The sequence below is a fragment of the Cyanistes caeruleus genome, chromosome 1 (genome assembly GCF_971803275.1).
Source record: "Cyanistes caeruleus chromosome 1, bCyaCae1.hap1.1, whole genome shotgun sequence".
Classification (NCBI taxonomy): domain Eukaryota; kingdom Metazoa; phylum Chordata; class Aves; order Passeriformes; family Paridae; genus Cyanistes; species Cyanistes caeruleus.
The window spans coordinates 45646515-45672227 of NC_141701.1; the positions used below are offsets into that span (position 1 = coordinate 45646515).

Sequence of the window (25713 nt, forward strand, 5' to 3'; positions counted from 1 at the left end):
ATGCATGTTTTATTTATGCTGTGTTAATTTTAACTATCCTAGCTTTTTTGTTTTATGAGCAGGGTTTCTGCAGAGCCCTAAGATAATTTTAATATGTTCAGAAGAAATTTCCACAGACACTGAACTGCAGAGCTTTATGTCTCATGAAAGTGTAAGAGTAACATGTTTCTTGTCTACATTTATTAGCCTTAAGAAGGCACTGGATGTTTTTGTCATGACTGAGAAAATACTTAAGGGTAGTTTATTCCTTCCACTGGGTAGATAGGTAATTTGCATTTACAATCCTTGATATTTTATGTCATTTCTAACCAATATTAGGCAGTGTTGAGTATGGCCAAAGAGGCAAAAAAGTAACTCCTGTGATAAAACTTGAGAACAGGTACTAACAATAAAACTGTACCCTTTTTTGACAGTAATTTGAAAGGTCAAATTGCAATTCAGAGCATATTAGTATTGGTGTTTGTTGTTTTTAAGGAAGCAAAATATCCTTAGGAGGTGTGAATTTACTTCAGTGCATTTTATGCTGTGTGCATTAGAAAAATTTGTCTTTTGCCACATCCTTTTTGGGTTTATGAGCTGTTTTTTATCTTCTCTAAGAAACTGCTTACTGAAAGGCTGTATTTTAAGCCTTCAATTTAATGTTCCAGAGGAATAAAGGAGTACTTCTGACTAAATCCTCAGTTTTGCAGTAACTTGAGAGCACACTGGCAAAATGCTTTTCTAGCTAACATCATTGATTATCTTAGTGCAAAGACAGTGAATGCAGCAAAGAAAATTAATGTGGTAAGGTTATTACTTCATTAGAAAAACCAGAAAATATAATTCATGCTCATTAAATGTGAAGACAAAAAAGCATGTTTTCATTGAAGTGTTTTCATTTTTAAAATAATGCATAGCTGAGAACAGTATTACTTAAGTTATTCATTGTTGGTCTTTAAAAAATGATCGAGAGCTCTTTTACAGACTGTAGTGTAATTGTCAGTGTGACATTCTCCACATTAGAAAGTGAAAGACAACATTTGAAAAAATAGGAAAACTGCTATTTACAGATGAGTGATGAATAATTTTGAAGTGGTATCCAAAAATCTGATCATGGAAATGCTGTGTGTATACATAAATATATATGTATATATATGTGTATTATGTATATATATTATATATATGTGTGCACATATATGTACAAATATGTACATTTTATAATATCTAATCTATTAATTTATATATTATAGGATAACCTAGATAATTTATATTGTGTATTATATATGTATATATTTATAATAATAATAATAAAAATACTGTTTTCTTCTATGTTAAGAATAAATTGTAAATCTTCAGCTTTCACCTAAAGGAGTAGCAGTACAAAGTAAAGACATTGGTATCCTTTCTATGATTTTGCTAATTTCACAAATTTAAAATGATTGAGAGACAAAAAAAATTAGGATTTTTTCTTTTGTAGGGTTTTTTTTTTCTTTGTTTTCTAAGAGCTCATTTATAAGCCAGGCTTCCCCAAGTACATGTTTTTCACTTACATGTTTGGAGAAGATATCGGAGCAGGTGAAGCTCCACGTCTGCCTTTTAGACATGTTTGCTCCAAGTTGTGGGTGGGATGCTCTGGAAAAGGAATGACTTTTTGAGGTGGGTTTCAGTGTGGAGTGAGGGATTTGTAACAAAGAACAAGGGTTGCTAGGCTGGCCCAGAGTTAATTTTCATTTATACTTTACAGCATCATCACTCAGTGACAGACAGCTCTTAGAAGCAACAGCAGATCAAGAAATGTTGAGTAATTTAAACAAACCACCACAAAGCTAACTATGTGTCTCCCTTGAGTTATAAGACTACGAACATTGACTTTGATGAAAGAAAATACTCATCACGTTTCAGTAACTAAGGTGTATATTTAAGACAGATATTAATATAGTATTATAGTATATTAATTATAATATAATATATAATAATGTATGCTATATTGTATATTCTATATTATATAATATAGAATATTTATATTTATAATAATATAAATAATATGTATATAATTAATATATACTATATTAATATAGTATTATATATTTATCAGTATATATTAAGACTAATACTGATTGGTGATAGACTAATAGTGATTTGTGTTTATTATTATTGTTGTTGTTGCTATTATTATTGTTATTATTATTATTATTACAGATAGATTTTGCTTGCCTGATTTGCTTTATTTTCTTTAAATAAAACAAAAGAAGCAACAACAAATCAAAAAAAAACCAAAACAGACAAAAAAACCCAAAAAACCCAAAATAAAAAAGCCCCACAATATTTCAATACTGAGAACCAAAACTGTGTAACACATGGAAGTAACTATGAAAGTTGTTTGGAGTAGGACTTAGTCACTAGAGGGCACTTAGTCACATAAAATTAGCCATCTTTGGGTTGGTTTTGGGTTTGTTTTTTTTTTTTGTAATAGCTTCTTTCTCTAAAATGTCTTCTAAAATATTTGTTGATTTTGATAGATTTTATTATTGGTTTAGGAATATGCAAGTATAGCCATAAATATCTGTAAACCTAAGAGTATCAGGGCAGTGGTCTGTAGTGAAGCATTTCCTCTGGGACAGGGGATAAAGGATGAAGCTAAGGAAAGGCTACAGCCTACAGGATTTAGTGCAAAAAACACTCAGGCTACAGCTGTTCCAAAAGGTCGCTCAATTAGTACTAAATTAATTAATAAAACCTGAAGTGGAACAAATTGTCATACTTAGCAGCAGGGGTGTATAATCAGAGACACAGACACAGTTCTCAAGTATCAAAATCTCTGCTGTAAATTGACGAATTAAAAAACTCCCGTTATTGAAAACAAACAAAGCCAGAGCACTCATTCGGACCCACCACTCATGAGGTAGCAGCTTTATAAGTGGCTTTAACATACTTGACACTTCCCTGTAGACATCTAGCTTATTACTCTCTGGAGGTTGGCTTTGCTGGGCACCAAACACCAGTCATTCCTGATGGGGTGCTTAAAGTTCACTGGCAGCCTGGCCACATGAGGGCATATTGGGAGCTCATGGCACACCTCTAAAGCTGCCTTTGTGCTGGGAAGTTGTGCCTTTACCTCCTGGCTTCACTGCTGTGATAATTTGCCACAAGACCTCTTTTCTCTGATGGATAAGCAATTCCAGTGGGCTGGAGAGCTGATGCCCCAAGGGGTGTCCCAAGAGGGTGGGGTTGGTTTATTTTTTTCCTGGCTGTTACTGCCAATCACAGAGAGAAAGAAGGTACTCAGGGACCGCATCTGCCAGGCCAGCTTAATGCTGAGGTATGCAGAATGCCCAGGATTAATTTACACATGCTTTCAGCAAGCATGGCGTGCTGTCATGGAATGTCTGTCAGCTCTGTCCTTGGCTTCTGACCAAAGCCTCCCATAGAAGGCCTTGGTCCAGTGTTACTTGGGGTTTTTTTAGCTGTCTGGGCAGTCTGACAGGTCTATTATCAAAATAATCAGCTGTTGTGAGTGGGTGGAACCACGGGTGAATATTCCAGGTGTAAACCTGAATGAGTCTGGAAATGGGAAGGGATGGTAACTGCCCGACCATTGGTGACAGAGCTTGTGAAGAAGCAGAAGCAGTAACAAGAACCAAATATACTGGAAGCACATGGTTTGTTTTATTTCTGAACCAAGCTGCCTCGGGTTAAGGCTTTGCTGGAAATTTAAGCTTGGAAATTTTATAAAGAGTTTTGAAAACACATGTCCAAGTAGCTGCATATGTAAATGGGCTTTTATATTTTCCTGTATCTCCTGCCTTACATGGAGGGAATGTGACTGTGGTGCATTTTGGAAGAGATACAGGTGGGATAATAGAATTGCAACAGCTTGCCTGGATTTCCAGTGTCTTTTCTGTTCAGAACTGTAGCTCGCGATTAATAGACATGTGTACCCAGGGTACACTCTTCCTGCCTTTGCATTCATGGACTTGAGGCCAGGTCTGACTCTCTGAATGCCATCTGCATGGCTTCTGTCCCTCCACAAAGGGACAGAGAAATATTTTCTGTTCTCTAGGTCAGAGAAAAACTGTTTAAAAGTTGAGAGGTTAGTGTATCCTCTTAAAAAACCCAAGATAATAGATTTCCTGTTGATTTTCTGTATCTAAGGAATTTCAAGCAATCCTCTTGGGCAGAACTGAGAATTCAAAGTGCGAGTCAGAGTCGATAACTGCGGATTATCGCTTAAGCTGAATACAAGGTCAAAACTATTGAGACAGACTTTTTCTGGGTCTCCATTCATAATGCTGGCTGTCTGCTATGGCTTATAGGAGCTTTGTCCTTGATGGTGCAGTCTTATCTGTATTGGCATCAAGGTCTGTCCCTCTGTAGTATGTGCCAGGTACTCAGATAGCCTGTATAAGTGTTTCACTACATGGATCGTATTGCAGGACAAGGATTTACAAGCTGGAATTCTTTTTTCTCTGCTGTCATGATGTGCTTCAGTGCAGTACACTCCCACCACATTTCCTGGAAAGATATGGTGAACCTCTGAATTCATAATCCCACTGAATTCTAAGAGAAATTTAAAATTATGTTCTATGAAAACAGGATAAAATTATGCAAGAAATATATATCTGCACATTTTGTAATGGCAATTCCTACCTAAACTGCAATGTAGAAGAGAATTACACTTCCTACTCCTGTAATCAAAAGAAATAGATTAGAAATCAGTTCCAATCAGAGTGGTAAGACCAAGTACTCAAAAAATTGGAAAGTGAAGTTTTCTGTAGTTCTGCTGCCTAAGCTTTTGAAGTGGAGCAGGTAGAGGGCAGTAGGTGCTAAGATTCAGGATCTCTTCACCACACTCTCAGTGCTGGGCAAAGCACGAGGCTGCTCCTCAGCCCAGATTGTAGGTAACCTGATTTTACATGGAAAGAGACACAATCTGCTAACATAACTCAGCAGCTGCAGCTGTAGCTCCTTAGAATGCTAAAAGTGAGCTTCTTGGTAGGACTTAAAAATCAGCAATGAAAAGAGTGCAGGCATTGACTGGGGTTCTCTATGCAGGTGAACTTTGAAGCAGACAGCTGATTTTGTCTAACACAGCTGAGACAATTCACATCTTGCACAGATTTTGTCTTTTGCTTTTAAAATAAATGAAATGATAAGCATTATTTGCCATGAAAATGAATCTCTACGAAAAGAGATTAATTTCCTCCTCTAGAAGGGGAAAAACATAGGAGGATGATGGTATGAACAAAGCTTAATTAAAATATAATTGTATTTAATCAATGCAGTATAATTAGAAATAAGTGCTTAAGAGTTCATTTTAATGGCTGTTGGGCTATTTGTATTCTTTAAATTAATATCTGCCTTATGAACAAAGATCCAACACAACTCACTTCTCAAAAAGGCTTTTTGTTTTTCTCTAGTGATTTTTGTGTAGTTCCAAGAAAGCAGTACCAGTAAACCAGAAAATTGATAGCTGGTGAAAAATTCCTGTATTGCCTTCTAAACCCTTTGTGTTTCCAGCCTATGGCATAACACAATGGCCTGCTATCTACCTTAGGATACTGCAGGTCAAGCTCTTGCTCACAGTAAACTTTCCAGGTAACATTGGAAGTCACTGAGATCATTGTGCTTGTTTCTTTACCATTGCACACAGAGTTTAGTTCTTTTAGTATTCAGTAAGTCTGTTCTTCCTATTTCTTGGAAATTTATCTAAGTACTGGTCAGTCTCCTGTAGTTGGAGGCTCAACAGGAATGGTTAACAGCATGTGCAGGTGGTGCATCTTGTTGAGGGTGTCCAGACTCTGAAGTATTTTAAACCAGTGCCTTTCTTTTTCAGCTGTCTTGCATTGTTACACATGCACACAGCAGCAACACTGCCTGAGACCAGAGCTTGCTCAATATCCTAGCAGCAAAGTTAAACCTTCTCACATTACTTTCTCAAACTCCACCAGTTTGTGTTTCAGAAACTTCCTGTGCCAGAGGTGGTTTTTGTTTGCTTATCAGCCCCAAAAGGATTTCCCGTCTCTCAGCTTGTTCAGTTGTCCCCCGAATCCATGTAAAGTTTTAGCAGCTGTAACATCCCTTGGCAAAGAGTTCCTGAGTTTCCTTTCTCAGTTGCATGGAGAGCTGCTTCCTCGTGTTTGTTTTCCACCTGCCATCTGCCGGCTTCGTCTGATGCCCCCAGCCTTGTGTTACAACGGGCAGCAGACAGTCATTTCTGATTCACCCCTTCCACGTCACTCATGATTTTACAGATCCCTATCATATTTCCTCTGGATCATCGCTTTTCCGGGTTTCGTAGTTGTTGCTCCTTGTAAGCCAGTTTATACTTTCAGTCCACCTTCTTTTCTTCTTCTTCAACTCTGTACATGAGTGAAAGGATCAGAATTGTAGATAATATTTAAGATGCAAGTGTGTAAATACGCAGAAACACAATAGTTGTCTTTTGGGGTTTCTCTGGTCTTCAGCTTGCTTTCTCTACTGGTGAGCAGGAAGATGACATTTACACAGAGGTTTTACTACCCCAGGATCTCATTCCTGCATAGCAGTGTGCTCGTAACTCAGTTTAGAGTCCACTACTTTTGAGTCTAAATTAAGCTTTCCCCCAAAAGATTTCTAGCATAATTTTGTATAAATTGCACTTCATATGTCACTTTATTACAAACCTACTCTCACAGAAAATTCTTTAGGCTCCATCATTTCTACCCCAAATAGCTTAATATCATCATCAAACATTGTCTTTTCCCTGTTTGCTCCCCTTTCTCAGGTGTTTTCAGAAGAGGCTGAAGAGCATCCATACCCTCAACATGAGGCAGCAGGACTCCACTGTGAAATTGACTCTCTCATATTCCTATGCCATTTCCTATCCTTTCAACAGTTGCTTTTCCAAGTCTGTGCAAAGGTGTTCACCCTAGTGCCTGCTAGGTTTCCTTAAGAAATCTTGTGAGACAGATATGATCAAATAACTCTTGGAAAGACAAATAGATGATGTATCTGAGTATTAAAAAAAGGAAAAAGTCTCCCGTAGAACGCAGGCCCTAAAAGAAAATAGCTGATTGTCAAAAGAATTGTTATTATTGCACATCTGAACTATTCAGTCATTTGTGACAAACTTGGGTACTCTGATGCTGAGAGATCTGAAGCATCTGGGCAGATAAGAGCTCTGAGGATATGGAATTATAGGAGGTTTATGCTGATCTATACGAGCTGCTCTAGATGGGGACTTCTCATTGTCACCACTGTCGTTTCCAGCTAGGTGTCTTGATCTGCACAGCTGATGTGGCTGCTCTGAGCTCTTATGGTTGAGAATCAGCCTATTAGGCAAGATGAGAGTTTTTAGCTGAGTCAGGACTGCGATGTGTCATGACCCTGCACTGCAGGTGCACTCGTGGCCACCTCTCTCTTTTAGCTAAGATTATTTGGGTCTTGGGTGTGTGTAGGTGGCTGCATGGTGGCATTAGTTTTCCAGCAAAGAAATAGAAGTCCACATTGGATTTGTAGAATTGGTCTAGTCTCTTCTCAGAAATGAGAATTTAAAATGAAGGGATTTCTTATATAACTTATAAAACTTTTTTTTTTTTTGCTGCCTGTCTTGCCTTCTCCTGTGATCAATGAGCTTAGCTTCCATTACTTCAGTAAGTTTTTTGCTATGTTTAACCTAACCTTTGTTCTGTACAGTTGCAACCAGTGGTGTTTCTGGGTTTTTATGTGATTCTGGGAGCTAGTTATCTGCAATCCACAGGACAAAAAGTATTAAAAGTAGGAACATTACTGGTATGCTTGTATAAAGAGAAGAAATATGAAGCTCTGAGATGTTGGCATCTCTGCTTTTCCAGAGTCTCTGACTGTACATCTAATTAACCATCCATTTAAAAATATTAAGCATTTCTTTCACCCCCTGCCAGCAACATCAGTCTGTAAAATTAATTTCTCTGAAGATTTGCATCTCACATGCTTACAACATTTGAACCTAGCCTTTAAATTATAAACAATCCACAGTATACAAATTACTTTAATTATAGCAATAGGTTAGTATGTTAGTGATGCCCAAAAGTTGTGTGGGGGGTGGATGCTCAATTGTCACGTTTATTTTTTAAATCCCTAGGAAGGCAAAAAATTCAGTCCTCTCAAACTGCTTTTTTACCCTTCACTAAATATTTAAGCAATAGCAATTGATGTAGTTTTAGTCCAAAATAATTTCTAATCTGAAGGGAATTTTCCCACATTTAATCTGTGTTTCTTTTTAAATTCTTCAATCAAATTTCATTTTTATGTCCATTATTATGGACATAAATTTTTATGTCCATTAGAACCAAATACTAATAATAAGCTAGACAGAAATATGCCTTTTTCCTCTAGTCTGTGGACATACGTGAAGACCTTGTCCCTGCAGTTTGCAAGAAGTCATTGCCAAGTTGATAGTCACGTATGATATTGGTTGTGTTCTCCTGTCAGACAAAAAGAAAAATGTCTCATTTTGAGTGCTCATTTCATTAGAAATCAGTAATTTAAACATGAATAAAGTCACCATATTATGGAACTGTGTCATTTAGTACTTGTTGAAGCTTACTTGATCAGTAATTCTCATGCTGATTCATGTCAGGCTTGCAGAATTAATTTTAATGCCTGGAAAAGAATGCAGTTTACTAGGGAAGAGTAAACAAGGTGGGTTTTTTCAGTCATAGAACAGCATGTTGAATCACTTGGTGCAAAGGACTCTTGCAGAATTTTTTTCACCTTTGTAGCTGCTTAACATTAACCTTGCCCTCAGTTTGGGGTATCATCAGAGCTCCCAGTATTAGTACACACCCGTGGTTTGCAAAGCAGGACTGGGTAGGCTTGTTTCTTAAATCAGTCAGCCAGTCACGAACACAACTGCAATTTCAGCTGTGAACTCTGACTCTCCTTGCTGTGCCTGGCATGGCACATCCCATGGAAAGACTGATGTCTGAAGGCTGCTGTGTAAGTAGTAGTTGTTTGCTGTGTGGTCACGTTCTTCTCATAGGTCTCCACAGAACTGCACCTGCACGTTTATGGATGCAAATTGTACCCCAGTACCAGCTTTTGGTATGTACATATGGTCCTTTGCAAGCAGCGGCAGTATATTTTGTGGGCAGAAATTGCTGGCATGTACAAAACCTGCAGGTGTGGTTTTAAAGCCTATTTTACCCTCTGTGCATAAAAAGGATGAGCTGTACCTGAGAGCTTGAGTGATCAAACTGATCCAATGCAGCACTTGAGCTTTTGGTGTTGCGGTACTTTGCATTTCCTGGGTACTAAAAACCTTACCATATACCACCTTACTGCTACTATTGTGAACCTCTGGTTAATTAAAAACAAATCATTTAACTATGTTTTCAGTGACATATGTTGAGTTCCGTTCTCATAAAGATTTATCCAGCTGAACTTGCTTCGTCACCCCCATGCTTTCGGCTTTTGAGCACTGCCAGTATCCTCGTTGGTGTAGCGAGGATGGCACACAGAGGGAGGCACAACAGGCATTCCTAAAGTGAGGAAAACGCTGCTCCCAAGTAGAGTGTGGCACTGTTTGTGAGGCTTGGAGCATCAGGGTGTTTCACCTGTGGGCAAGGAGGCGGCTGCAATTATCCATAGTAGATGCAATATATACCCAGTTGCTACATAGCTGCCCAAAGCTAGTGGTAGGGCAGATTGCAAGCCTGAGCTAGAGGTTTGGCTTTAAAGACACCAAGCATAAAAGAATATTTTTTTTTGCATAATTTTAAATGTTCTCTCATATAGTGGTGGTGAGTCCTTTATAGACTGACCTTCTGAGTTGATTTTAGGTTTTCTGGGAATTGTTGTCATGAGGTCTTGATTAAATGACTGCTGACAGGTCTTTCTATCATGAATCTTTCACTTCTACACATAAATTATTGTGTAATAATCAACTTTCTTTTCCCTAATCAACTACATTGGATAATACAGTTTGAATTTTCTGATGTTACAAAAGCCAAACATGTTTTTTTATATATCATTGCACTTTTCTTGTTGAGGATTGCTTGTGCATCATTATCAGCTACTCTTACAAGGTGCTCCTGAAAATATACTTTTAGGGAAAAAAACCCAAGCAAAAAAGTAAAACAAACAAACAAACAAAACAAAAAAAAAAGCAGTGTTAACGTTGTGTATACATAAATATAAATATGTTATTGAGGACTACAAACTATCTTTGCCTAAGAACCATTTTTAATTTCTTTATAACAATAAAAACTGAGGGTCCATAATCATTTCTTGTAGTGGAGAATCTGTGGGAAGAAGAGGATCTACCATACTCTAGACAACAAAAATTGACTCAAGTTACATTACTAAATAAGTAGCCTTGTTTGATAATATAATCTCCTTTGGTAATATTCAAGTAATGTAGTCATAAATGACAAGCATAAAAACTGTGTATCCTCTCATAATTTGCATTCACATATTGGAAATTGTTTACTTAGATTAACTGCTATTGCCAAACTATAAATCCATTTGAGAACTGAATCTGTAGCAGTGGATGAGCTTCCTGCCCACTCTTTCCACAAGTTCTTTGGAGTAGCACAAACCTGAATCCTTGTGCATCTTGGATTCATATTATGTTCCCAGTCATGGATGACCTTTTACAAATGACTTCCAATAGCTCAGTTGAAGTCAACCACAAGATTTGGTTGTAAAAGGTCATATTCCAGTTATACAAAATGTAGATAAATTTGCACTCCCTGCAGCAACTGATTGCTGTAGGTTTTTGGTTTGTATCTGACCAATTTTAATTCAAATCCATGCACTGGAAAATGTTATGTTCTAGCTTTGTTTCTCTTTGCCTTTCTTCACATAATTTTCTTTCACTATAAAATTATTTGATTTACAGATTTATTTTTTTTTTACTTTTCCAGTTGTTAAAGTTCTATTTCATTTGGTTCCTATTTCACCTTTTCCTTTTTCCCTTCTCTTCTTTACTAGTGGATTAATTACAGATTATTCCTCATAAATGTGAGTAATGTCTTTCTGTTACTGTCAGGTTCTCACTGGGGAATATTCTACTTCTGACTGGAATGATTTCAGAGAAGTTGTTTGAGGCCATTCTGCTAAGAGCATGCCTTAGAGTGTCACATTTAGACCTTAAACAAAGAAACAGGGAAGATTTAAACAAGTACAGTTTGTTTATGTAGGCATAACTCAGAATGAGTAGTAAATTAAAAGAATATTTTCTCTCATCACCACTGATCACTTCCTGGCCTCATGTTGTACAGACAATTAATCTTCTTTTTATTTCTGAAATACAGAAACTGTAGACTAAAGCTTCCCATGGTGACTTTGCTGTGGGACTCTACTTTGTAATTAGTGCCAAGGAGCTGGATTTTTCCATCCCTGTTTGGGCTTGCTGTGTCCTTAACTTGCTCACACTACTGCTTCTGATTCATGCTAGAGAAGCTTTGTAGCTCAGCTGTTTGTGGTGCAGCTGTCCTAGCAGGTGAGTCCAAATAAGTTTCTCTGGGCTTGTGTGCTGCTTCCCACTGGCACTGGTACCATCATATGCCATTTCCAGGGTAAGATTTTATGGGAATAGTGTGCTCCAGAGGTGAAGATCAACTCATCTTTGCTACCAGCGAAAAACTAAGAGCGGACCATGATGATGACCTGGATGATGATGACTCCATGAGGCTTTGCCTTGAGGTGGTTAACTGGACTGCAAATTCCTGCACTCATATTTCTCATCTGACCAGGGGCAACCATATGCTCTTAATATGAATGGAACCCAAGCAGGAACCAGAGCCAAATCCAAAGCCAGAGCCAGATTACTGCAGTGTTTCAGTCCACTGTGAGCCCAATGCCGAGGCTCCACTGCCTAAGACCCTAGCAAGATGTATTAAAGAAAAAGCTGTATGCCCACAACTTTATTTCTGTGTGGGAGCTGAGCATGTGGATTCAAGCTCCAGTTGCTCTCCACGGTCTTTTCTATTATGACAGCTCTTATTGTGATGTTCTTAGAGTAAAAAACCCAGACAGTTTTCTCTTGTCAGAAAAAAATCAGTCAGCCATCCAAGGCCATGTTGGTTGGAGCTCTGAGCAGCCTAGTCAAGCAAAAAGTGGCTCTGCCCATGGCAGCACAGTTAGAACTGTAAGCTCTTTAAGGTCACTTCCAGTCCAAGCCATTGTATGATTTTATGATCCCTCACAGAATGATGTACTAAGAACCATGATATAGGAAACTGCAACACGTGGGTAGAAACAACTGTTTTTGTGCCAAAGCCTGGAAATGTACTTTTTTTGGAATACAACTGCATAAGCAATTGAGCTTGACATGGGAGCACAGCCCAAAAGGTATTTTAGCAGATTATGTGACCTACCCTCCAGATGATCATAATATAAAGCAGTGTAAAGCACCATACATAACTAGCAACATGGACTGGGAGACTTTGTGGTTTGTATGAGTTCAGATGAAAAAGCAATGGTCCTCGCAGTGTGGGAACTGAGAATTTTTACCATTGGGTTTGGACCACATTGTGATAGGATTTGAAAAAAATGCACCTACTAAGACATAATTAACTGATCTTTGCTTGCCTATTACAGATGAATAGGAATGTGTGATTTCCTCCATTCAGTTCCTTAAAGAGTGCAGGAATGTGAAAAAAAGTAGTGAAGCAGTTGGATAAAAGGAAAAAAACTTTTCAAAGCAGTTGCATAGTGAGCTGTAGAACAAAATTGAAACAAACTACTCTTGTTGTTAGACACAGGATGAATGCCAAATAGGCATTGAAAATATGCACCATGTTCAGCTGGAAAGTATCCAAATCATGATATCAATATTGTGTTGATGTTACGACCAAATACGCTGTCTGGCATGTTTCCATTATCTCAAATCTTCCATCCTTAAAGGCAAAATATGACAAATTTTTGCTTTCTCTTTTCCCAGTTATAGAAAGCATAGCCTTCTAGAAGAAAACTGACAAACAAGGCTGCTTACTAATTCCATTAGTGTGCATCCTGGAAATTCTGTCTCATTTGAAAATTTTTATCACTGCTGATGAGGCAGAGAGAAGGTAAAACTTCAAATTTTTAATTAATTTATGTTGTAACATCTCCTTGCCCTAAGTACAGTTACACAATGTTGGTCAATGCAGGATTTGGTCCAGGAATGGATTTGAGTTATACCCCCACCTCCTTTTTTTCTGCTTAACAGAATTAATGAATGAGAGCCCTCAGTCTTATTAAGACTAATGTTCCTTTGTCAGTCCAATTTTTTTTTTTCCTTTGGGGTTCCTTCTTGTTATGACTTCATTAGGTGGAAACTGAATGGTCTATGTTAATCAGCACAAGACATTTGGCTACTCAAGCTTTCGTAAATGTTTAGTTTCCCAGGGTCCTTTGAACCTCCCAGGGAACAGTTCTGCATCCTTATTAGAAACTGACAATTAAAGGTTTGTTTTCATATCAAAAGTAATCACGAAAAATTAGCTAGGGAGACCTTGGAATGCTGTGAGAGTTTCAGTGTGTTGAGATGGCCAACTTTCCTTCATTTGCTTCAATCAGTATCAACTTGGGTTTCTTTTTATGTTTCCTTCTGCCAGGGCAACTTGTGAGTTGGCGTTGTGACAACTGAGAAGGATTATGCAATACCATGAAGATGTGATTAATATATTTTAGGCCACTGTAATCATATTCAGTTGCATAATTATCACAGAGGTGCAACAGTAAGCTAAACAGGGTTTTGAAGGCAACGGTATAAATGAGAACTTTCAGTTTATTGAATTCTTTGTTAGAAGGAGGAGGAAATGAGGTGCAGACCTGCAAGAGCTGTGTTGCTTATAGACTTCAGAGATTTTGATGATAATGCATTGGAAATATATGGTTCTGCCCTAAATATTTTAATCTTTTTCTGCCGATTTACAGGCTTTTACAGAAGATAATTTGTTAATGTCATACCTTGTCTGTTATAAGCCTGAAAAAACAAATCTAAGTGTTTCTTCCACAGGTTCTGGTGCCATGGGAATTTGCTGCAGAAGTTTATCAAAAATGAGTGCTTTGATTTGTGAATCTGTGCTAGTAGTAGATCAGGACTCAAGTAATCAAATTGGGGTGGGTAACAACTTAATAAGTTGCATATGTGTTTAAGTCTAGAAACATAAAAGGTTAAGTTGGTAGGGTTTATTTCACAAACTTGAGAAACAAAACAAAATTGGTACTAGAGCATCAAATTCCCTGTTCACAAATGATTTTTTAGAAGTACCATTCCCACTTGAAGTTAAGTGAATATTAGATTCTAGGCTGTTCTAGATTATGCATGTGGCAGTTTCAGAGCAAGGCTGAGGGTTCTCTTTGTCCCCCTGAGATCTCCACACTATTCTCAGTCTTTCTGGAAACCCTCAGATACCTGGGAACAGAGAAACAGACTCAGAATTTCTGTTCATCCACTGCCTTTCTGCCATGCCACAAATATTATTAGAATTATCTGAAGACTTAAGGAGGCAAAAATTTTTTTCCATAGCTTTTATTTTGATATTGATGATGGTTTTTTTGAAGTATATATACATTTGGATTTGATTTTTGGAAGGGAAAAAAATAATCCTTTTTTGCTAGGTCTTATAGCAGTCATGTCACATAAATTGGCAGATCTGTATACTTAAGGGATTTTTTTCTCTAATTAAATACAGTAGTAATGTCTTGCCTTTTGAAATGAAACCTTTGTTTTTTCATCTACATACTTACAGAACAAACATGCTGTCAAAATCCTTAATGTATCCAACTCAACTATTTGAACATAAAAAACAGCATCAAGCTGTTATTTGTTCTGTTGGAGTGTACTCATATTTCCAATCTGAATCTTTTGTACCTAGTGATCTTAATTATATTTGAGCTGGAAGTAGTTTAACATTAAAGGGAATTACAGCAGATTAATCTGTAAACCTGCACAAATACCACATTCCTGTGTATGGAGGCAAGCAGGGCACGGAGTGTGTAATTACGTGTTGCTCTCTGTGTAGGCTGTGTGCATAAGGCTGAGGAGGCGGCGTTGCCATTCCTCGTGACAGCAGCAATTATGGCACACTCTCATGTCTTTCAGCTGTCAGTTACATTAGAAAACATACATTATTCCTCTCAGTAAGGTAATCTTCTAATCAGGGACAAGCAACCAAAAAAAAAAAAATTTTTTTTTTTAAAAAAACCGACTTGCCCTGGAAACAGGAATTAGTACACTAATTAGTGTATGAACATACAGAGAAATCTTCTAAACAGTGTTTGTTGTAATTTTTTTCTAAAGTGCTATAGCTTGAGGTCAACCCAAGAAGGCCATTTACCTCATCCAGTCAACCACCCATTACACTTTTTGCAACTAGACAAAGAGACAAAATAAATAGAGAGACAAAAGAAAATCACTAAAATTGGCAGAGGTATGTTTCTCCAGTCCTGATGCAAAAACATCACTGGAATCCAGTTGCAGCAATTTGGCCTCAGTTAGCACAGTAGGAAAGCACAGTGTCAGCAAACAAGAATCATAGTTCATACTGGTAAATACAACTTTTGAATCAAAGAGTGACAGTAATTTGTCTATGATTAAGACCTTTGGATTTGCTTGTGATTTTAAGGCTGCCCAGGTGGCATTATTGAGCCCTTTTAGGAACAGTTTGCAAGACAACAGGTAGAAAAATGAAGCTTCAGAAGAAATACAGGAGAACAGCAAGCTGCTTACAAGCAGTCTGAGTTGCAGAAGGTATGCTCTGGGATTGCACTGGGTACTACTGGGCAACTTCCATGTAAGTTTTCAGATGGCAGTAAATTTCCCAGTTAGTTTGATGTTGCACATGCTGCTGCCTCATTGCAGTGGCTTGGGAAAAACTGACAAAAATTTTAGATTTAGCATGTGTGAGTCTACCAGAAATGAAACTTCTTGCAAGTGTTCAGTATTACCTGCATTTCATAAGACTGACACAGGTGTTGCCCATAGGACTGGCTGACATGTTCTGAGAGTTCTGGTTATGTCAGTGTCCTATTTCCTCATGTCCTTTGAGATAGGAGCACTCTCTCCAGTGGTGGTTTTTGAATCCTGCTGGTGTATGGTGATGGTCACCACAAATGATTACAAGGCACCACGCAGGAACATCCTCCTCGAAACTGAGGGTGCCAAAAGTAAAACACAGATTAGCAACTACTCATTATAAAATAATTCTGGGAACTAAAAAAGAAAAAAAAAAAGGGGAAACAAAAAAAAGCATGAAGCAGGAAAAAAAAATTCTACCCACTTTCAAAGGCCTTGTCCTACCCTACACTTAGCCCCTGGCAGCTGGAAACTGAACCAACCCCCTTTCAGCACCGTAGGTGTCATGTTTTTTCACTGCTTTTTGTGGTGTTTCTTCTTAAACAATAGTGCAGTACACACCAGGACTTTGCAGGTTTCCCCATGTAATGGTGCCAATATATTTCCACCCTCGTTTGCAGCGTCTGTTATTACAGACCTTGGTCCCTTCTGAGCACAAGTGCTGACTCTGCCACATGCACGTAGTTGTTCTGTGATGAGGACAAGGATCGTCTAGCGAATAAATGGAGAACTCAGTATTCCATTTAGTGCTGACCTTGAATTTGATCTTTCTTCTATCCTTAACAGCCCAGTCAATCTCTGTCCTGTTTAACCCATGTCATCATTGCTGTCGTATCATGCAGCCGCTTCTGCAACTGCCTTTTCCTTCATACTGTACATTTAAATCACCAAAAGAAAGAAGAGAGAGCAAGGAAAGAATTACCATAAATTCTTCTTCACCTTTTTCTCAGTAGTGTCAGGAATGGCTGCACAGGTCTTTCCCAGTCTTTCTGTGCTTTTTTTTTATATTTGTCCGAGGTAGAAACCACAAGTTTGATTGATAATGCAATTTGCATCTTGAGGCATCACTGGAAATACAATGGCATGAAAGGCTACTCTGGCAGAGCACACTTTTCCCTCAGGGCTGACTTTAGAAACTCATTGATGTCACTTCCTTCCTCAGTCAGCAAGTGAATTTTCACTAATTCTCAAGACCAGCTGTCCATGCTGTCAACAGAAAGTTATTAAAATTCCTTTAAAGTGAATCAAAATAGCCTAAAAACAAATGTACTGGGAAACAGGAAAGCATCAGTATTCAAAGTCCACAAACCTTTGAGCAAAATAGTGTTGATCTAACCAGAGATTTCAAACACTCTTCTTTCCTAGCAACTTGTATATCATTAGAGAATGCTAAAAACACATACTCCTTTAATCTTCTATTACCAACAATCTATGTGGCTAAAATATTTGTTACAAAAATAAATCTTATTTCTCCTAAAGATGAACTCAGTGAGCAAGGGAATACATTTTAAGAAGTCTCCCCTAAAACTCTGTGGAGTTTTTTTTAAAGCATAATTTTTATATTTAGCAAATAAAAACACAGCACAAGCATGCAGGAAGTAATTATCATAAGAGACAATCTTATAATATAGCCTAAAGTAATTATCTTCATCTGAATAATCTATAATTCTTTCATTGAAAAGAGGAGTAGTCTCAGGGATGGGAAGGCAGGATCGTTTTCCTTTATACTGTATATTAACACTTCAAATATTTTCACCTCATTTTAAAAATTCTGTTTGTGCCACACTTATCAATATGGAAAAGTTTTGTTGAAATGGAGTATCCTTTCCAGGGCTGGAGGTGGCAGCCACCCGAGCTAGGCAGGCTCCCCTGACAGTAAATAGTGATACTGACAGGTTGTAAGTCCCGTCCTATCATTGTTATTTTTAAAAACCCTCGGGGTGCACGTAGCCTAGCTGGATAGGCAAGTGTGAAATTCCTGACTTTCCCCAATATGTGTGGACAGTCTCCAGCAGCAAACTGATACCAGCTGCCCTTTTGACAACTAGTGCATGGGAGCAGTAAATGAAGGAAATTACTGCCTCTTTTGGTCGAAGAGCAAAGAACAGGTTTGAGGTGTCCTTGCTACTACAGCCCCAGACAGTGTAGAAAAGCAGTGTTCAGTCTAGGTTTTGATTTTATCTCCAGAAGCACACTGAAGGACGCTGCAGAAGGAGGCCAGAATAAGGAAACAAGACCATAATTCAACTTGCCACTTTGTGGATAATATCAGGATAGAATTTCTCCCTGGGCCAGCTGGTGCTTAGCATCAGTCTTGACACAGGCATTTAATTTTATTTTAAGGTAATGGCAGAAGTTGCTTTTCTCCTCCAGTGGTCAAATCCTGAGCTGGATGCTGCCAGTCTCTTGGTCATGTAGTACATCTTGCAGCATTAAAACATACTACATATTAGAAAATTTTTTTCTCCCCTTTGAATGTTTAAATTTCTTGTGAGGTTCCAGGTTAGCAAGATTGGCTACCTATCCCAATCTTCTTTCTATCACATCTTTTTTATAAGAGAGGCTTGTGTTTGTTTTATTTTTGTGTATTTTCATTTCAAATTATCAAGAAATTTCTATGTGTTAAATTCTGTTTCTTGATTATAGGTTTTGATTTTTTTTTTTATTAACTTACTGTTTGTTGCTCTGCATGTCCCTTATCATATTGATTAGAATATATGCAAACTAACTATTTTCTTTCCCTTTCAGAGTCTGGAAAAAAACTGCAACAAGAGACAATTAATCAGGTATTTGGAAACTTTCATACTTTTTGTTAACTTAATTTTTCAGGTAGAAGAGTTGTGGCAAGTAGAAAGGAGAACTTCACGAGATACACTAATATTAACAATACAGGTGTGCTAAGGAGCACATGTCAGACAACTGGCTGGCTCTGCAGATGTGCTGAATTCACAAGAGTAGCCATCATTTTGATCTAAGATTTGCCATTTAAGCAATTTAATTCATCTATTTCCCAACGTGTTGATGCTGAGGACAAAGCCCAGAGGTAATTTGTTCACTGGTATTAAATTTTGTAGCACAACATTATGCTTGTTTTTTTCCTTTTGTTTGCTAGTATTCCTTTTAAAAGGCAGAAAGCTATTGATAAAAAATACCTGAAGCACATGTAAGTAGTGTGTTTCAGTGTTTCCTAGGTTATTTCTGCCATGAATTTTCATTGAGGCTGCACTAAACTGTGACATTGCTTGCAGAGGTGTTTTCCGTCTTGTCTTTTTTACTGTATCAAGAGTAACTACTTAGGAAGAAACCCTTATATATTGTAATTTGTCATTTCAATATCAGGAAAAGCATATAGGAACTGAACTGAAAAGATTTCTAACCTGAAAGAGAGGAGGAAATCCAGAGTTTGCTTTCCTCAATTACTTGCCTTTGTGGATTGAAAGGACCCGACTCCACAAGAAGTGTGCTTGCTTGTCATTCTTGGGCTTCTTGTCCTCTTGCTGAAAGTACTGTTATCCAGATGGCATATAAATAGGCATCTGGATTGTTTGTGAGATACATTTTGAAATATCACTTAAAAAGTAGTCATTAAAATACTTGCAGTCTAGCAATTACCCTTCCTTAGGCCATTTTCCTTCTAAGCTGTGTATCGAGCCATTGGCGTAATCACATCACAGTTGTTTGTGAACTGATCACCGAGATGAAGAGCTAACCTGACAGGGGACTGACCACCTCAAGCAGCCTGGTTTGGGTCTAACAGCAAGTGCCCTGCCATGGCTGAGCATGGCACAGATGCCAGTGTGCACTTTCAGTGGCCTAAGCTGGCACCCTCTTCAGCAAGTAAACCCTTGCATGTCTGGACACTTACAGGAAGCCTGGTCCTGTGGACCAATGAAATATTCAGAGCTTTTACAACATTCTCTTTAATGAGAAAGTGATGGATAGATACTTAGTCCAGAACATGGCACTTTGCATAAGCAAAGGAAATATTTCACTTTTTAAAATGACTGTAGAAATATTTTGGAATTTAATGGGAGTTCTGTGCTTTGACTGAGTTTGTATCCTAGAACAAGTCTAATTAACTTTAATAACCAAAACTACATTTTAAAGTTAGCCTGAAATGTCTTGCAAAACTACTTTTGGCAGTCTTTGTTGGCCAGAAGGGGGGGCACTTGTATTTTTAAACCACAACTAGAGGCAACGTTGGCAGTGTGTGAGTCGTTGATTGGAGACCTAACTCTGCACATCTTCTGTGTGACAAAATCTGCTCTGTGCATGTCATTGCCCTTTTCTGAGGAAAAATGTCTATTGTGATTTTTAAAAACAATTGCCACATTTTCAAAGGGTGGATCATATGCTGTACTTTGTGTGTCCAGTCTTGGTCTTTTTCTTTCCTGCATTCCACTGTCTTGCTTTCATTGAATGGTTCACTTGCTCTGTCTCTCTGCAGTTAACATAAGAGTATCTAATTTTGTAAGAATATTTCATTGTCTGTATATGCTGAATGTATCTAAATAAAGCTGTTAAAAGTTGATTTTTAGACATTCCCATTTATATGGGTACTACTTAAGCTGGTGATGTCCCATTCCATATGAATTTCCTTTCAATTTCCAAAAATTGAAAGAGTGTTTCAGAACAGAAATCAACTTCGTTTTCACGTCTGTCATTTAGGGCACAATTACAGAAGCCCTTTGTATTTGATTTGTATTTTCATTGCTTCAATAAAAATATTTAAACTGGTGTTGATCCTGATGGAATATCTGTCATGGACAGATTCTTTTTATTTTCAATACTGAACTTAAAATCTTGTATGCAAGGTAAGATCCTTTAGTCCCCTTGAAGTTCAACTCAGCAACAGTGAGTTAAACTGGCTGCCAGAAATTTAAGTGAGGTAGAAGCTCTCTGCAGAAGATGGATGATGTTACAACTTGACAGGAGCAAGAGTGCAAAGGGACAAATAGCAGGAAATATCTTGTTGAGAAGTGAGTGAAACAGAAGGGGATGGAGAAATGATAAAGCTGCTGTCCCAGTGATCTCCTGCTGGGTAAATCCCTGTCTGTCTGTGTGTATCTGGGACCTCTCTAATCTTGAAAACCACTGTGGTTTCTGTGTGGGTCTTAGCTCTTCTAAAGCCTAAGCAAAGTTTAGTGAAACATGACATTGACAAAACACTAAGGGAAGATCTGCTTCCAGAAACCTTTGGCTACAGTTATCATCACTAGCTTTTGTTCCCTTTGATCATAAGGCATCTGCTGGTTTTCCTCAAGCACCATTTTTGTAATTTATGTATATAAATATGTATATTCATTTAACAGCAGTGGTCATCTACCACCAGCAGTCAACCAGATGTAGCACACACTCTGCTTTTCAACACCTGATTCTAACTACCTTTGCAACTTCAAGGGTAAATCCTGGCACCAATGTACAGCTGTTTACTGCAGCATATTAACAACTGCTGAGGAAAATGAAAGGAAACAAGAAAAACCCCATGTGTTTCTATGTAACAGTCTTGGCAAAACAACACATTACAGACCACAAATCAAAATGTTTCTGGGGAAATCCTTTATGTTTCATGCTTATAAATGCTTGTCATCCTAATACTGGCTTGAGTTGTGCTCTTAATGTAAACTCCCACATACAGTTTTGTCCAGTGCCTCTGAATCTCTGAAGGACTGACAAGAATATGCGTATTTGCATTTGGAAGTTGAAGTTGCTTGCAGAGTCAGACTTTTAGGTTAAAATCCCAGCTGTGTTTGAGCTCAGACTTGAGCTTGTCCCTGCTGTAGTGAAGCTGCAGGTCAGGTTGGGAGATGAGTGAGAGTGCTCCACAATATCTGTCCTCCTGTTTTGTCACTGAGGTGCTTTTTGTCAAACAAACTGTCTTGAAGTGGCACATCCATCCCTCAGTCTTTTAAATGCTCTGTCAGGAAGAATTTCCCTTTCTGCACATGAGCTTGCAAAGCAGGAACACAGAAAGGATAATGATGAGGCAATGTACTTGCTAGAGCTGGGGTTGGACCACGGATAACTGCAGCTCTGACATACTGTCAGTATGTGTACACCTTGTGCCAACGAAAAGAAGTCAAGGACAACTCATTCAGTAATAATAATAATAATAATAATAATAATAATAAACAACTTATTCAGTTTATAACCTGAATGTTGCTTGGGGTACATGGTGTAATAAATCCATATTAATATGAGTGAAAACTTCACAGTTCAGACCAAACTCCTTGGTTGCCCTTGCACTCTGCTGTAGTTTACTCCAGTTCTCTCCTCCATCTCCTTCATCGTCTCAAATGACCTAGCTAAAAAAAACTTCAGTCCGTTTATGCCAGCTTCCAAGTCTTGCCACTTTGAGGTTATCTGATAGGTATGGCACGTGCTTCTGTTTTCCCAGTTTGGGGTCATATTCCTCAGTGCTATACTTTATTCCTCCAAAATTAAGTTTGAAAATCTACAAGATAGCTACTGCTTTTAGCCCACTAAACAAACTGAACTACTGTTCCACCCTCACGTGCTTTATAAAATCACCTAGTCGTTGAGGCTGGAAGACTTCTCTGGAGATCATCTTTTCTAAACCCCTTACTCATAGAGCAGGTTGCCTAGGATCACATCTGGCTGGATTTTGAGTACCTTCAAGAATAGTGATTCATCTATTCCTGAATATTCCTGGATGCTTGTGCTTAATATTCATGCAGCAGAAATGTATTTTGTTATATCTACATGGAATTCCTTGTGTTTCACTTAGTGCCCACTTCCTCCTGTCCTGTCACTGGACACCTCTGAGAGGAGTCTGGCACCATCATTTTTACTCTCCCCACTTCTTCCCTCCCAGACTACATACATTGATAAGATCTCTCCAAGCCTTCTCCAAACTAAACAGCACCAGCTCTCTTGGCCCTAACCTTTAAATACCTTGTTGTCCCTTCACTGAACTCACTCCAGCATGGCTACCTCCATATCCATTTATACACTGGATGCATTCCAGTATGCCCATGTCTTGCACTGGGAAGTCCAGAACTGGACACAGCACTCCCAGTGTGTCTGTGTCTCACCAGGGCTGAGCAAATGTGAAGGATCACCTCTCCTGCTCTGCTGGAATTGCTCTGCCTGATGCAGCCCAGGAGGCTGTTGGTGTTCTTTGCTTTGGGAGCATGTTTCTGGCTGACAGTCATCTTGTTCTCCTACAAAGCTGCTTTCCCACTCTGGAATGAGTAACTCATTCCATTACTCTCCCAGGCTGTAATGGTTCCTGGGCTTATTTTTCCCCAGCTGTGGGACTTTGCATTCCATTTTGTCAAATCTCATGAAGTTCCTGTTTAGCCATTTTGCAAATCTGTTGAGGTCCTTGTGAATGGCAGCACAACCCTCTGGTGTATCAGCCACTCCTCCCAGTTTTGTATTGCCTGCAGGCTTGGTGAGGGTACGTTCTGTCTCATCATCCAGGTCAGTAATAAAGATGTGGGAAACTTCTGGACCCACCATTGACCTTGGGGCACTAGTGAATGGCCTCCAGCTGCATTTCTTGCACAACTGAGCTTAAGTTTTCAGTCCAACTCACTGAGCACTTATCTAACCTGTAATTCATGAAGGTGTTATGGGAGTGCCAAAAGCCTTAGTAAATTTGAGATAAATAAGATCCAGGACTCTCCCCTCACTGCTGATCAAGTCATCTCCTTGTACATGGCTATTAGACTGGTCAGGCTCAATTTCCCCTTCATAAATCCATGCAAGATGAGATTTAGCTGGAGAACAGTTACCAATGGAGTACTCCAGGGGTCACAGCTGAATAAATACTGCTTAACTTCTTCATTACATGTTAGGATGGTGGGATGGATTGTACCCTCCGGAAGTTGTCACAGGATGTAAAACTGGGCAGAGGAATTGCTGATACAACAAAGGGTTGTGCTGCCATGCAGAGGAACTTCAACAGGGTGGAGAAATGGATCAACAGTAACCTCATGAAGTTCATCAAGGTGAAATGCACGCAGGGAGGAATAGTCCCCTGCTCTGTCATGCTCCCAGGTAATGAGGCAAAGCTGATCAGCCTGTAATTTCCTTGCTATCCAACCTTAAAGATAGGAGTGATGTTTGCTTTCTTCCAGTTCTCAGGAAACCTTCCCAAATCACCATGATCTTTCACAGATAATCAAGAATAGGCTCACAGTGATATCCTCCAGCTCCTTCAGCACTCAAGGGTGCATTCCATAAGCTCCTCATTTCTGTTCCATGAGGATTTGTTTCTATCTAGTTTGTTTAAATATTCCCTAAGCTGATCCTTCTCCACCAAGGGAATCTTTCTTGCTCCTGACTTGAAGTGTGGCCTCACCAGTGCTGAGTGCAGAGGGACAAACCCTTTCCTAGTCCTGTTTGCCATACGATTTTTGATACAAACCAAGATTCCATTGAGCTTCTTGGCCACCTGGGCACACACACTGGGACAGATCCAGCTGCTAATGAGCACCCGCCTTTCCTTTTCCACTGGAAAACTTTCCAGCCACTCCTCTTTTCCCTAATCCACTAGGTGGATCCACCTGGTCATGTCCTGTAGGTTCTCACTTGTTCACTTGTTTGAGGTAGACAGCTCTGAGCCCTGTATGGTTGAATATGAGATTCTTCCTGCTCCCCCTGCACATTTTGTTTATTAGTAAGCAGAAATTGTTGGGTTTTTTAAATTAATTTTTAATTTTTTTATCTATTATCAGATAAAAATCAGTTGGGAAAAAATATTGTTTTTCCCTACACATAACATTTTCTTTCTTCCAAGTTGATAAGGGTTGCTTCTGGTAACATTCTCTGCCCCCTCTAAGTTCAGATAATGTAACAGTCCTTCACTGATTAGTGCATAATATATAGTACCAAGATGGTGACTCTCAGAAAAAAATGCAGGAGGAACTATTATTTAAATGAGTATAGGAGACACTTTTATGTGAGAATGTTTTCAGTCCCTTGTGGAGTAAACTGTTTCTCAGGCTGTATAGACAGGAACATAAGTGCAGTGTCTGAAGATAAAAATACCTTAAATTTTATGAAGAATTATTCTTTTTGTGAAAAAAAAAAACCACAAGCATTAAAATACACAACAGACTGAATGCTCAACAGAAGTACTGAAAGACATGGTGTGAGGTTAGAGCAATGAAAGGCAGCATGGACTGGGAAGCTGTGTTGCAATCCCAGTTATTAGATTTCTGTGTCTTTCCTTGCTCTGTAAAATGGCAAGGCTTGTCTACCAGTGTTAATCAGAAAGTAGGAATCACAAAATTCACATGGGCTAGGCAATTATTATCTTTCCTTGGTTTACAGACATGGAAAAATGAAGTGTGAAGGTCAAGGGACCTTCAAGGATAAGCGTGTTTACCTGCACAGATAGCCAAAGACTGTGGCTCTGGTGGGTGCAGCTACCCTTAAACACAGTGCTGCTCTTATGATTCCTGTGCTTCAGGGAGGGATGGTGCTTGAACTAGTTAGTGTTTGGGTGGCACACTGATCAGCTGTGATGCTGCTTGCATATTAATGCATATTGAGTGGATAGCCACACAAAAATCTGCTACAGAATAAGCTACTGTATTTCCTTTTACCTGTGATAGACATGACAGCCCCATTCAGTGAAACAGGGTCAGTCAGTGTGAGGATGGAGTGTACAGTGAGTAATGCCCTTTGTCAATTCACAGTCTATTTTTTCTCACCGTGATTTATGAATGCAATCAATTCTCAAGTATTATTATTTCCATCTAGAAATGAACACACAAATTTGTTTAAAAGTGTGCAAATGTAGGCAAGCATGTATTTGAGACATTTGCCAACCTAGATGTGCATTTACATTTCTATTTATTTTTTATTTACCAATAAAGTCATCTAACTTGAATTAAATGCTAATTGTGATTGAAGGGAAAATGCTTTGAGACCTCTAGAGATCTTAGTGTCTC

At 38.5% G+C, this 25713-nt stretch overlaps 1 protein-coding gene across 2 annotated transcripts in view; it reads left to right on the top strand.

Moving 5' to 3' along the window:
* Positions 1–25713, top strand: part of CHST9 (carbohydrate sulfotransferase 9) — an 86549-nt gene that overhangs the window by 51097 nt on the left and 9739 nt on the right. For both annotated transcript variants that reach the window (XM_023921211.2, XM_086889735.1), the window contains one exon: positions 18536–18573. In XM_023921211.2, the coding sequence (XP_023776979.2) occupies positions 18536–18573 (38 nt within the window). The remainder of the gene's footprint in view (positions 1–18535; positions 18574–25713) is intronic.